This window comes from Hyperoodon ampullatus, assembly GCF_949752795.1.
Source record: "Hyperoodon ampullatus genome assembly, chromosome: 14".
Taxonomy (NCBI): Eukaryota; Metazoa; Chordata; class Mammalia; order Artiodactyla; family Ziphiidae; genus Hyperoodon; species Hyperoodon ampullatus.
Genome location: NC_136927.1, coordinates 61,065,919 through 61,078,759, shown reverse-complemented (window position 1 = coordinate 61,078,759; position 12,841 = coordinate 61,065,919). Strand labels below are relative to the sequence as shown.

The window sequence follows — 12,841 nt, the reverse complement described above, 5'->3', positions numbered from 1 at the left end:
AGCAACACACACACACACACACAAACACACACACATCCTTCCATCCTCACTGCTGTTCTCTGAGGTTCCCTTTCACAGAGGAGTGAACAGAGGCTCAGAGAGGGTGAGTCACTGTGCCATAGACACAGAGCACCTAGGACCTCCCTATCCTCTGAATCTGGACTCCCCAAAGTAACCTTCTTTTGGAGAGTTAGGTCTACAGAGGACTTTCAAACACAGGCAGGGGTATGTCTGACATCAGGCTGGAATGTCCTGGATGCTAGAAGGAGCCAACCTTCCCATGATGCATTACTGTGATCACCATTTATTAGCACCTACTGTCTCTCAGGTGGGTTATATGCACAATTTTGACCTTCAGGGCAACCCTATGATGTAGATGCTATTATCATCCCCATTGTATTGATAGACAACAATGAGAGTCAGGAGTGAAATATTTTCACCCAAGCATGGCAGTAGCAGAGCTGGGAGCTAAGCCCAGGCCTGTCACAGCCCAAATCCCACACCCACTGCCTGGCACTGGACACTTTTCATAGTCACTAACTGAGCACTCACTATGTGCTAGGGATGCGTTTCATGCCCCATTTTGCAAATTAGTCAACTGAGGCCCAGAGGGGAGAGGTGACTTGCTCAAGGCCACTCAGCTGGTGAGCAGTAGAGGCCGTGGCCTTCGTGACAGCCAGCCAGCCTCCCACTGCTCATCTGGCACTTGCTAGAGACAACTGTGCCTGCCTGCCAACACCAGAGCAGGCTGCAGAAGGGCAGTTGTGACATTCCTTTCTGGGTGTCTCCACCCCTGCAGAAAGGGAGTGGTTTCCCTATGCAGTCTGGGTCCCCCAGGCTTGAGAATGCCTTTCTTCTGAGATGCTGAAACAGAACCCCCCACCCACAGCAGCACAGAGGAGTCCCCACCACGGGCCACAGAGCAGGGGCCCTATGAGTCACTCGGCATTACAAGAAATCATCCCAGAGGCAGGCAGTAGTGGCCTAGCCTGAGGCAGCAGTGCTCAAAATGAGTGAGCTTCACCCAGGCAATGGGGACAAACCATTCCCTTCGGGACTCCGGAGGAATCCCCAGGGGTGGGGCCAAGGGCTCATGTGTCCCGAGTGGCGCTGACTGCTGCACAGGGCTGAGAAAAGGAGGTTCTGGCTATGGAGACCTGGGGGGCACATTCCAACCTCTCCCCATCCTGGCTGTGTGACCCTGGCAAGTCGATTGCCCTCTCTGTGCTTGGAGGGCCTCTGGAGAATAAAAGGATCAAATCACCTCGTGGGCTATTATCTGGATGAATTGGGAGGAGGCCAGACAGGATGGCTATGCACCCAACCTTTGGAATCAATTGTCTGGGTTTAAATCCTGGCTTTGCCAAACTTACTTGCCAAGCTATTGGACTGGAACATATGAAATCGCTAATATTTGGCTGTTTTCAACCTACAAAAATGGCAGTTTCACATACTTCAACTAATGCTCCTCTCTTCTTAATTCAGTTTCCTCTTCCTTAAAATGTGGATAATAACAGTCCCTTTGCAAGTTGATGTGAGGACTAAATAAGGGTGGGAGGCAACTGAGCTCAGTAGTTGGAGCTTGGCTCTGGGACTAGGAAGGATTTGAACTTGGCTGTGTGTCCTGGGGAAAGTCACTTAACCCCTCTGTGCCTTGGTTTTCTCATATGTAAAACAGGGATAATAATAGTACCCACATCACAGGTTTATTAGGAGAATTTAGTCAGTTTATATGCATAGTACCTGACATTGACAAATAAAATAAAACAACACAGGTAACATCTGGCATAGAGTAAATGCTCAACCATAAAACCAAATCAAAAAGAGACTTTTCTAAACCTTTGGTGCCAGTGAAAATTAAGTACTTAAAAAAAAACAAATAAATGTTTTTAGGAACATATATGTGTATGGATATATACGTGAGGAGTGTGCTCCTGGGTGTCCACAGGGTCTGGGGCTGATCTACGTCCTGACAGTGTCCACAGCCTGGGGCTCTGATGCAAGGACTGCCCTCCAGGCCATGGTGGTTCTGTGTGGCCCAGGCCTCCACCAGGTCCCTCTTATGGAACCACACAGCCAGGCCACAGACCCCATGTGGCACGCAGGTAACTCTGGAGGCCCTTACGAGGCTCCTGGACCCCAGGCTGGCCTCTGGTTATTAAGAAACCTCTGCAGACAGCCTTCAAGCTGTGAAAGCCCTCTTGGTTCCATCCTCTCATCTAGCATTTCTTCTAGGCCTGGGAGAAAGGCAAAGCGGACTGAGCATGGCCAAGTCACACAGGGGAAACTGAGGCTCTGAGAAGCTCTAAACCAGATTCCAGGCCCTGGAGCAAGCTGCCTTACTCTGCCTATCCAAGGCCACCCTCACCACCCCCGTTCGCTTTCCTGCATCCTCACCTCCACTCCTGGCTGGATGGTCCTGGGTGAGGTACTTCCTCACTTGAGGCTCCATTTTTACAAGCGTGGGTCTCAAAGGTCTCAACTGGCCTTTTCAGTCCTAACATTCCATTATTCTACCTTCTCCAGAACTCCAGAGAAAAAATGAAAGTTGAACTGCTCTGCAAACGATAAAGTGCTATATAAATGACAGGGTGGTTAATGGCAGCATTAGATGGACTTTCTGGAGCAGTCTATAGTAGGCGGGATTTGCTCCTGTGGTTCTGGAATCAGGAACACTGGCTATGTGACCTTGGACAAGGCTGTTTCTCTCTCTGAACCAGCCTTCTTCTTCTGTAAAGGAAGAGGGGCAACCATATCCACCTGGCAGGTTTGGGGGAGGGTCGATGAGAAAGGAACATGCAATGTCCAGCGCTCACTGGCTGCTTGAGGGTGTCTAATGCAGGAGGGATATTTAGGCCCCCAATGGGTCCTAGGGCTAAAATCTACCTTGGGAAAAGAAAACATCTTGGGAAGGACGTGGCTGCCAGATCCTGGGCCATTAGAAACAAGCATAAGCACCAGGGCTTCCCTGGTGGCGCAGTGGTTGAGAGTCCGCCTGCCGATGCAGGGGACACGGGTTCGTGCCCCGGTCTGGGAAGATCCCACATGCCTCGGAGCGGCTGGGCCCATGAGCCATGGCCGCTGAGCCTGCGCGTCCGGAGCCTGTGCTCCGCAACGGGAGAGGCCACAACAGTGAGAGGCCCGCGTACTGCAAAAAAAAAAAAAAAAAAAAAAAGAAAGAAATAGAGGTTTGCAAAATGTGTCGAGGGCAGTTGCTACTTATAAAGGCAATTCGGTGTCCTGTTTGGGGCTCCAGAGCCAGACTCTCTGGGTTCACATGCCTATGGCTGTGTGACCCATGGGGGCTTCGTCTCCCCATCTGCAATACTGGGATCCCCTAGAACCCGCCTCTCAGAGCTGTCAGGAGCACTGCATTGGGTTCAGCCAAAAGCTCCACACTTCTGGGGGAATGGTAAAAATTACATTTTTACATCAGTACACACACAGTACACAGAGTACACACACACTCATTCACACACTCCCACACACACCCACATCCATGTGCACACACATGCACCCACTCATACATTCACATACATATGTAAGCCGAAACCCATTTCTCAAAATGATAATTAATCTTAACACTTGCAATGCATTCTGATATCTTCTAAAAAGGGGGCTGGCAAACTATGGCCCATGGGCTAACTGGGCTATGGCCTCTTTTTGTATGGCCTGTAGGCTATGAATGGTTTAATATTTTTAAATGCTTGTAAAAAAACAAAACAAAACAGGAAGAATATGTCCCATGAAGTCTAGAATAGTAACTACCTGGCCTTTTGCAAAAACAGTTTGCCGACCCCACTCTATTTTATTCTACTCTATACTATTCTGTTCTGTTTTATCCATTCTACACCATTTCGGCATTCTAAATGCTAGCTGCATTTACTAAATTTATCTCCCTCATCTGCTATGGAAAAACTCTGCATCAACATGAGCTTCAGTTTTTTCACTAGATGAAAGGATGGAAAGATGGATGAAGAGACAATGGACTGACAGATGGACTAGAGGAGGCAGGGGAACAAAGGGAAGAAGGTCCCCTTATCCTGTGACACCTCAGCCAAGTAACGTCCCACCTCTGAGTCTCAGATTCTAGGCTGCACTGAGGGATCCTGTCCATGTCAGTTTTTCTGATGGATCCATTCCTGACATCCCTAGTTGATGCTGGGCTCTGGCCTGTCTGCCATTGGACCTCCACCCCCTCTGCCACACAGCCCCTTCAGCCCTTCCCATCCGGCCAGACCCTCCCCTCCTCCTGCCAGAGTCCCCAGCTCCTATGCTGCTGCCACTTCTGCAGCCCTCTGATGGGGCTCTTCTCAGATGCCTCCTCCTTGCAGCCCCTGGCAAGTCTCTAGCAGAATTCATTTCTTTTTCTATGCACAGGCTTTGGAGCCTCCAAAACTCTGGGTCCACGTACCAGCTCAGCTGCTGGGAGTTCCTGGGCAGGTCCCTGCCCCTTTTGGAGCCTCAGACCCCTTGTCTAGGAAATAGGTGTAACACAGGTAGCGCCATAGTCAGTCAGATGTCGAAACCCACATGCAGAGCTCCCGGCACGTGGCTGGCCCCAAGTGGCCTCAAGGGTCTCCTTTGGTGTCTGGGCAGGGGTGGGGTGGTCTCCATCCATGGGAGAGGGAGGTGGGATACACCTTGTTCTGGGCCCAGCCATGGCCCTGACCTGGAGACTAGAAACCTGGGTCCTCCCCGATCGCCACCCCTGCCTCGGGTACTTGCTTGCTGTGTCTCAGCTTCTCTGTCTGTGTACAGGGGACAGTGCTGCTGGCCTGGCCATCCACATAGGGCTTTTCAATTTACAGAGAATTATTATATTCAGTCCACCTAACAGGACTCTGGAGTGGGCGCTGCCACAGTCCTTTTACAGATAAAGAAAAAGAGGCTCAGAGCGGGGAGAAGGGCAGAGGTGAGATTCAACCTGCATGAAACTCCCCTCCCCCAGCCCAGGGAGCATCCAGCTCTGCTGTAAAATGGGAGGGGGAAGTGGCTGAGTCCTCATGAAGCACCTACTCTATGCCTTTGGACACCTTCCCTCTGGGACTGTGGTGAATCGTCCCAAACACCAAAGAGGTAGGTACAACAATGTTCCCATTTCACAGATGTGGAACCAATGCAGAAGGTACACGGACTGCCCCAAATCACACATCCAGGGAAGGAGAGGGCCCTGAATTTCAGAGCTGCTCCCTCTGCCCTTTGCTGCCTCAGGTCTAGAAGGATCTAAAGGCACCACGTGAATGTGGGTGACAATTTCCTCCACCAAGCCCCCTCCCCAGAAGGCCTTGGACGCTGGGAAAGTCAGTCATGGCCTGTCCTCTCCTCATTGCCTAAATGAAGCTCCGTGTTGAGGCAGGGGTACAGACCAGGGTCCCCTCACCCTGCCCGAATGTCCTACTGCCGGGACACCCCAGCATGTTTCAAGAGAAACATCCCCATCTGGTTCTGATTCATTTATACTTAATTAATCAACATGTTGTTTTGTAAGAGTCACTTGAGATCCAAGAACCATTCTCAAGCCTTTTCTTTTAGTCTTTCTTGTCTTGGAAACAGAAGAATTAGGTTTCATCAAAAAACAGTGATGCTGGAGCTTGAGGAAGCATGGGTCTGTGGGAACCAGGCCCCGAGGGTGACAGCTCAGCCTGGGTGGCTGCTGGGCCCAGCGAGTGCTCCTCTTGACCTTGCAGAGTAGGCCAAATGCTGGGCCAAGCACTCGGGCATGGAGGGGAGGTAGGAGAGGGCCAGGGAAGGGCATCCCTCCACACGGGCAGCTCCTCAAGGGCAGGCCCCAGGTCTGTTCACCTCGGCACTCCCAAGGTTCCCAGCACAGAGCCGGGCGCACGGTCTGCCCTGTAATGCTTGTTGAATGAACAAGGGGAAGAGAGAGAGAGAAAGGAAGGGAGGAAGGGAGGAAGGGAGGGGGAAGCGAGGGAGAAAAAAGAAAAGAAAAGGAAAGGAAAGGAAAGAAAAGACACTGCCAATACCTAGGTGCCTTCAGGACACATTCTCCTGCCAAAGTTAGACCAGAATGTCAAAGCTGGTAAGACCCTCAGGGAGCTCATGTGCAATTTTCCAAGAAGCTGTCTTACGAAAAATGGTCTCTAATCTGTAACTGGTTTGGGAAAGGTCCTGCTCTCTATCCCCAGCCTCTTCACTATGAATCCTCTGATAAGTCCCACAGTTAAGAAATCTGCTAAAGCCAGCATCTCTCATACCTATTTGGCTGGGACTCCTATGACCACCTTGCAGAAGATGCTACAGGAAGCCTTCTGCTACCCTCCCACCTCCACCCCAGTGCCAATGGGGAAACCAAGGCTGTGGGCAGCGGGCAGGTGGTGGTGGGGAATCCACTTACCCAAAGGGGTTGGCGGTTGGACTGAAATCCAAGGCTACCTCCGTTGCACCTGACTGATAAATGGAGCCACAAGCCTCTTTCTGAAGACGCTGCGCTGGACATGCATGTGTCCCATATGCAAGAGACCACCTACCGTGGGGAGGGGTGCCAATAGCCCCTTCACCAAATGGTGGCTATGTAAGGCGCAGCCACGCCCGACCTCACTGAGCAACTGGGGATGCGGGGAGGGACTGGAAGTTTTCTTTTTCTTTATTCTTTGTGTGTGTGTGTCTTTTAGAACTGACTGAGAAGCATCTTAAAGATCTTCTAAACTAGCTCCTCTTCAGATGGGGAAAGTGAGGCTCTGAGAAGAGAAGACCAACACAGCTCAAGAGATATCTTCTCAGCGTCATGTCAGACGGATTGAGATTCAAGCCTGCTTTTCTACTAACCCTCTGTGCAACGTTGGACAAATCAGTTTTCCTCTCTGAATCTCAGTTTCCTCGTGTAAAAAATAAGCATCCCCCCAGCCCCACTAGGCTGTTATGAGAGGCAAAGGACGCAATGGACAGGAAAGGAGAATGACTATTGTACTTGGCTACTCATGTAACATACACACTAACTCATTCAGTCTTACCCACATCTGCCCTGTGAGTTGGGTACTGAAGATTATTATTCCTATTTTAAAGAGGAGTCGCTGAGGAGACAGTTTTTATTTATCTATGTTTTTGGTCTTTTTAAGAACTGGGAAAGATCTTAGAGAGCTTCTAAAAGACCGTCAGATGGGTAAACTGAGGCTCAGAGAGGCAAAGTGACTTCCCCAAGGTCACTCAGCTGGTAACTGGGGAAGCAGGGATTTGAACAAGGCAGGCTGACTCCAGAGCCCATGACCGTAACTACTATACAAGGGCCATTCGCAGAGCAGTGTCCCCATGAGGTCCCAGCTCATGTGAAGCCCACCTACCTCTCCTCTCCCTGGATCCCTCTGTCCAGTCACGCCTGGAGCTGGAGTCCACAGTCTCTCTATCCCACCCAATCCCACCCCCAGTTCTCCCACAGCCTCTCTCTGCCTCCCGTTTCACTCCAGGAGTGACTGTCTATTTAAGGCTTTTTCACTCAGGTGGACTAGAATCCCCCAGAGGGCAGACTCTCGCTCTCTTTCCCACGTAGCCAAGCTCAGACCTCACACCAGAGCTGCAAAGAAAGAAGACACAGGGTCTTCATTCACCCGTTGGTCAACTTAGCAAAGTTACTTAGCCTGTCTGAGCCTTGGCACCTGGATTTTAGAATGGGATAAGCCCTATGTCATGAGGATGTAGTGGGGATTCCCTCCTTGAGTAGAAAACCCTGGGCACAGTGGCTGGCTGTTGATTCTCAGACTGCCATCCGGAGGCCAAAGGGCTGCCGGCTCAGGTATGGGACTCGCTCACCTTCCTCGGCCCCCCAGGCTCTGCCAACCCCGGCTCTGCAGGGACAGCCTCAAACCCACCTCCTGAGGATGTTTTGACTCCTTCAGGGAGGGGCTGTGGCACAGGACCCCGAGGTGAGAGTGCAAGGGGCCCCTGGCTTTGTACCCCAGGTACATTTATGGTCTGAACCTTGGTACATCCTCCTAGTGGCCCTAGGAGGTCAAGATGGAAAAACAGGCTCTTAGAGGGGCTGGACCTCTTCCAGGTCATCCCAGAATAAATGTCTTCAAACTCAGGTCTCTTTGAGCTCATGCAGCTCATGCCCTCACCAGAGGGGAACCCACCCAAAATTACTGGCTTCTTGAAAGTGATGCCGGGGGATCAGGGTCTATAATGGGGCTGAGACCGGGGCATCTGGACTCCCAGCTCAGGGCTCTTTATGTCACCTCCTGGCTCAGTATGGATGCTTGGGATGATTTCTGAGCCACTAACTCTGTCCCCTAGGCCCTGCGACCTCTAGCCTGCCACCTGAGGCTTCCTGTCTCTGCAAAAGTCACTTCCCTCCCCGCCCCCCAGCAATGCTGTGATTATAGGGAGCGGGGGCAATGAGAGAGCCCTGGCAGCTCCTTCCCTCCCTGGAGAGCCTCTTGGTCCAGCTTGCCCCACGGGTGCCCTGGGGCCTCAGTTTCCCCATCTGTAAAGTGAGATTGACAGCAGTCTGGAAGAGTTAACAGCCCTGGGCGTCGGGCAGCAGGCAGATGCCCCAAGGGCGACCCCCCTGACTATCCCGCGGCGCCTTCCCGGCCACCCTGCCGGCTGCCCCTCGTACCTTGCTTCTTCCTTCGGTTCAGGGGGAGCATGTCCACGGCGTGGGCGACGAGCAGCAACAGGCAGAGTGACGCCCGCATCTGGGCAGCCTGGTCTGGGCGGGGGCGCGGGGCTCCCTGGGACGCCCGACGGCCCAGCGGCTACCGGCGGCGGCGACCGCACAGAGGGCGCGGGGGCTGCTCGGGGCGCGCCGGGCGCATCCGCGAGTGCGGGGTCGGTCCCGCCGCCAGGGACCCGCAGTCAGCCCAGGGTCCAACCTCCAGGTCTAGTGAGGGCGTCGGCGGGGCTGGGAGGCGCGGGCGGGGAGGAGTCAGCGAGGCGGGGGCGGTGCATTAACCCGCTTGGAGAAGGCGCGCGGTGGGGGCGGAGGGGGTCGCCCGGCCAAGTCGGTCTGTCACGCCGTGCGCGCTCTGGCGTTCCCGCGCCCGGCACTGTCCCGTGGCATACACAGGTACGGTCCTCCACGCCACACACAGAGGTACAGACGCGCGGACGCCAGGTGACCCCCTCCTCTCAGCATCTCCCTCCACCCCACTCTCCGCCTCGGATTTTCTTTTTCCGCTTTCTCTGTTTCCTCTTTCTCCTAAGCCCCGAAGTGACCAGCACCTGATAAGTTAGTCAGTGAAGGGGCCCAGGACCTGGACTGTGTTTCCTCCAGCCTTGTCTACAGGATGGGAGCAGCTGGTACAACTTTAACGCTTTCAGAGCCAAATCCCTCCTTCTCCCCAACAAACGGTGCACTCCTGCCTCCGGCCACCTTGCCCACTAAAAACAGTAAGAGTAAGAATAATACTGCCTATCACTTTGAGGCCTGTGTGCTTGGCGGTGTTCTAAGCACTTTACACATAATATAATCTTCAAAACAATCCAGCGAGGTTCTATTCTGATTAGCTCCTCTTTACAGGGGAGGAAAGGGAAGCTCAGAGAGGCCAAGTGACTTGCCTAAGGCCACACAGCAGGTCAGTGGTTTGTCTGGGTCCAGTGTCCACCCTTTTAGCCACTCTTGGGGCACAGAGGAACTTACCCTTGACAGTCTCTTGCTGACCAATTATCCTTCCTTTATCCTGTGTGTGTAGTTTGATAAAAAAAAAAAAAAAAGGAAGGTAAATGCCGGCATCTCCTTCTCCAGCCCCTTGTCCTCATCCTTAGTGAGGCCCCCAGTATAATGAGGACATTTGAGGCCATGTCGGGGGAGGGAAACAGAGAGTGAGGCAACTCTGCCCTGACTGTTCTTCTTCTGTAGGGCTCCACGAACACTGACAAACATCCTAGGGGCTTGGTAGAATGTCAGAGCCATCCCCCCAAAATGGCTCCATTCCACAGATGGGGCTACTGAGACCTTGGGATTGGAGGTGCCTAGCTCAGGCAGCCCAGCAAGTCTAAGGCAGAGGTGGGATGGGCAGCCAGGTGTCCCAGCATGGTCCCCACCCACCAGACCCTACAAAACCCTCTTGTTCTGACTCCTTTGATCTCCGTCTTCCCCTCTACCCCACCTTTCACCCCTTTAATCCCAGATCTCAACTCCTTGCAGTATTTCTCAGACACCTCCAAGCCTCTCACACCTCTGAGCCTTTCATGAGTGGCCTCTCCATGGAGTGTTGGTCTACATCCCATCCCCATCCCCACTGACTCATTCAGGACCCAGTCCTGCATATGCCCCTCATCCAGAAAGCCTTCCCTGATTCTCAGGCCAGGCCCAGTGTCTCCTCTGGGCTCCCACAATCTCTTTATTAAAGCTTGTATCACAGCAGGTGGTAACTATGGATGTGTCTGTCCCTTCCTCTGAACTGTCAACTCTTTAAGGCCAGAGATGAGGTCATATTGGGATGCCTGGAGCCTAGCTCATGCTGGACACAGAGCAGGTATGCAACATGTTTGTAGAATGAATGAATGAATGAGTTCTCCAGATGCAGGAGTCTCCCAGCTTATACATGGAATTTGCGTACTTGGAGAAATGAGGTGACCCTAGAAGTTCAAACTTTAAGAAGTTTGAAAGTCAGCCCCTACCCAGCCACCACCTGTCCTGAAGTCTCCAGGGTCCAGAGCAGGCCATCCCCCCAGGTGAGCAGGGCTGGGGAAGGGCAGGGTGCATGGGAGTCAGGCAGAGGCTGGGGCCACTTAGCAGCCACAGAGCTCTGCAGCCTGTAGCCTCTTGCCTCTTCTCCCCACCGACTCCCTCTGCTCCACCTACACCTCCCCCCGCCCACCGCCTTCTTCTGCTTCTCAAACTCTGCCATGTGTCCCCAGCAGGGCATTTTGCTGTTAACCTCTGCTTGGAAAATTCTTCCTCAGATATCCTCAGGGCCTGTGTCCACTCAAGGTTACCTCCTCTGAGGGGCCCTTTCTGATCACTCCAGACAAAATAGATGCCTGTGCCCTTTATCCCCTGGTCCTGCTTTATTGTCCATAGTACCGAGCACCACCAGGCCTGTTCATGTTTGTAATTTGCCTGTTTGTGAATTCCATGAGGGCAGGAATCTTCTGTTTTATCCTTGTGCCTGACACATAAAGTGCTAAATAAGTATCTGTGGAATGAATAAAAGAATGAATGAATGTTCACTCATCCCTTCATTCATTGTGGGATGTCAACTACCTCCTATTCTCTCTCAGGGCCTCAGTTTCCCCATTCATTCAGTGGTACAGATGGGATTTTGTGTTCTCCGAGAGCCCTTCCAATCCTTTCAGAATTTGGTATTTCCAGGGTTCTAAGAGCCAGAACTCAGGCCTCCACCCAACCTTGAGCTGCTCAGAGGGTCTTGGGTTCTCTGTAGCTGTAGAGGGCTGTCTGGGAATCCCAGCCTGCCATCCAGTCACCTCCCCTCAACATAGGTACACAGGGAGGACATCAAGACCAGTGGTGCTGATGGCAGAATAGGAGGTGTACACACCAGGGGTCATCAGTTAACGAACTACTGGACACCGTCACAAATAAATGAAGGTGGGTATAATGGCTGCAACGCATTATGCTCACAGTGCGTGTTCCTGATCAGCAAATCCCTCTCTGTGGGATAGCCAGGACGGAGGTTCCTTCCAGCTTGTGCTCTGTTCTCTGGTACATGGCTTAAAGCTCACTGAGGAAGGGGCAGGGCATGGAGGACCACATACTGGAGGCGAAGATCATGTCCCCCCACATCTCATTGGCCAGAACTCAGTCACGTGCCACATCTATCTGCAAAGGTGGCTGGGAAATACAGTCTAGCCATGTGCTCAGGTGGAAAACAAACATTTGGTGAACATCTGGCCAGTCTGCCACTCTGGCCCCATTGATGTAGTAGCTCCTGGCTGTGTCAGTTCTGGCCCCTAAAGCTCTTCTTCCTAAGCAGCCAGAGGACCTGGCTTTTCTTCCAGGTGAAGCCCAAACTCCTCCTCAGAGCTACAGGGGCTGCTGGATGGCCCCTGCTAGAGTGACCAACTTTCCTGGTTTGCCAGGGATTGAAGAGTTTCCTGGGGTGCAATTTTATCTCATGTATAGTTTCATGTAGCCACTACCCCATCAAGATGCCTACCTGGACCATCACAAGACTCGCAGTCTCATGCTTTCCTTTAGGATCCCACCCACTCCCTCCCCTCCACTCTAACCCCTAACAACCACCAATCTGTTCTCCATTTCTATAATTATGTTGTTACACTTATGTTATATAATAGAATCATGCAGTATGGGTCCTTTTGAGACTGTCTTTCTTCACTTAGCATAATTTCCTTGAGATTTGTCCAAGTTATTGCATGTATTAATAGTTGCTTTTTATTGCTGAGTAGTATTCCATGATATGGATGTATTATAGTTTGTTTAACCATTCATCCACCAAAAGACATTTGAATAATTTCAAGTTTTTGGTTATTAAATCTAAAACAACTGTGGACGTTTGTATACAAGTTTCTGTGTATCCTCTTCAGCAAAAATGTCTGTGCATGTCTTTCTGCACATTTTTAATTAGATTTTTTTATTGTTGCATTTTAAGACTTCTTTACTCTATATGTTATTTGCTAATATTTTCTCCTAGTCCATAATTTGTCCTTTCATTCTCTTACCAATGTCTTTCATAGAGCAGAGGTTTTACTTTTGATGAGGTCCACTTTATCAATTTTTCCTTTTATGGATCATGATTTTGGTGTTAAATCTAAGAACATTTGCCTGGTCCCAAGTCTCAAATATTTTCTCCTATTTTTCTTCTAGAAGTTATATTGTTTTACATTTAAGTCAATGATCTATTTCAAATTAATTTTTGTATAAAGGGTGAGGTGTAAGTCAAGGTTCCTTTTTTGCCTG

General features: G+C 51.3%; 1 protein-coding gene across 1 annotated transcript in view; it reads right to left on the bottom strand.

Moving 5' to 3' along the window:
- Window positions 1-8,654, bottom strand: part of RSPO4 (R-spondin 4) — a gene marked incomplete at both ends in the record, with an annotated part of 40,868 nt that extends 32,214 nt beyond the window's left edge. The window contains one exon of the mRNA XM_079719076.1: window positions 8,576-8,654. Within this exon, the coding sequence (XP_079575202.1) occupies window positions 8,576-8,654 (79 nt within the window). The remainder of the gene's footprint in view (window positions 1-8,575) is intronic.
- Between the last annotated feature and the right edge of the window lie 4,187 nt (window positions 8,655-12,841).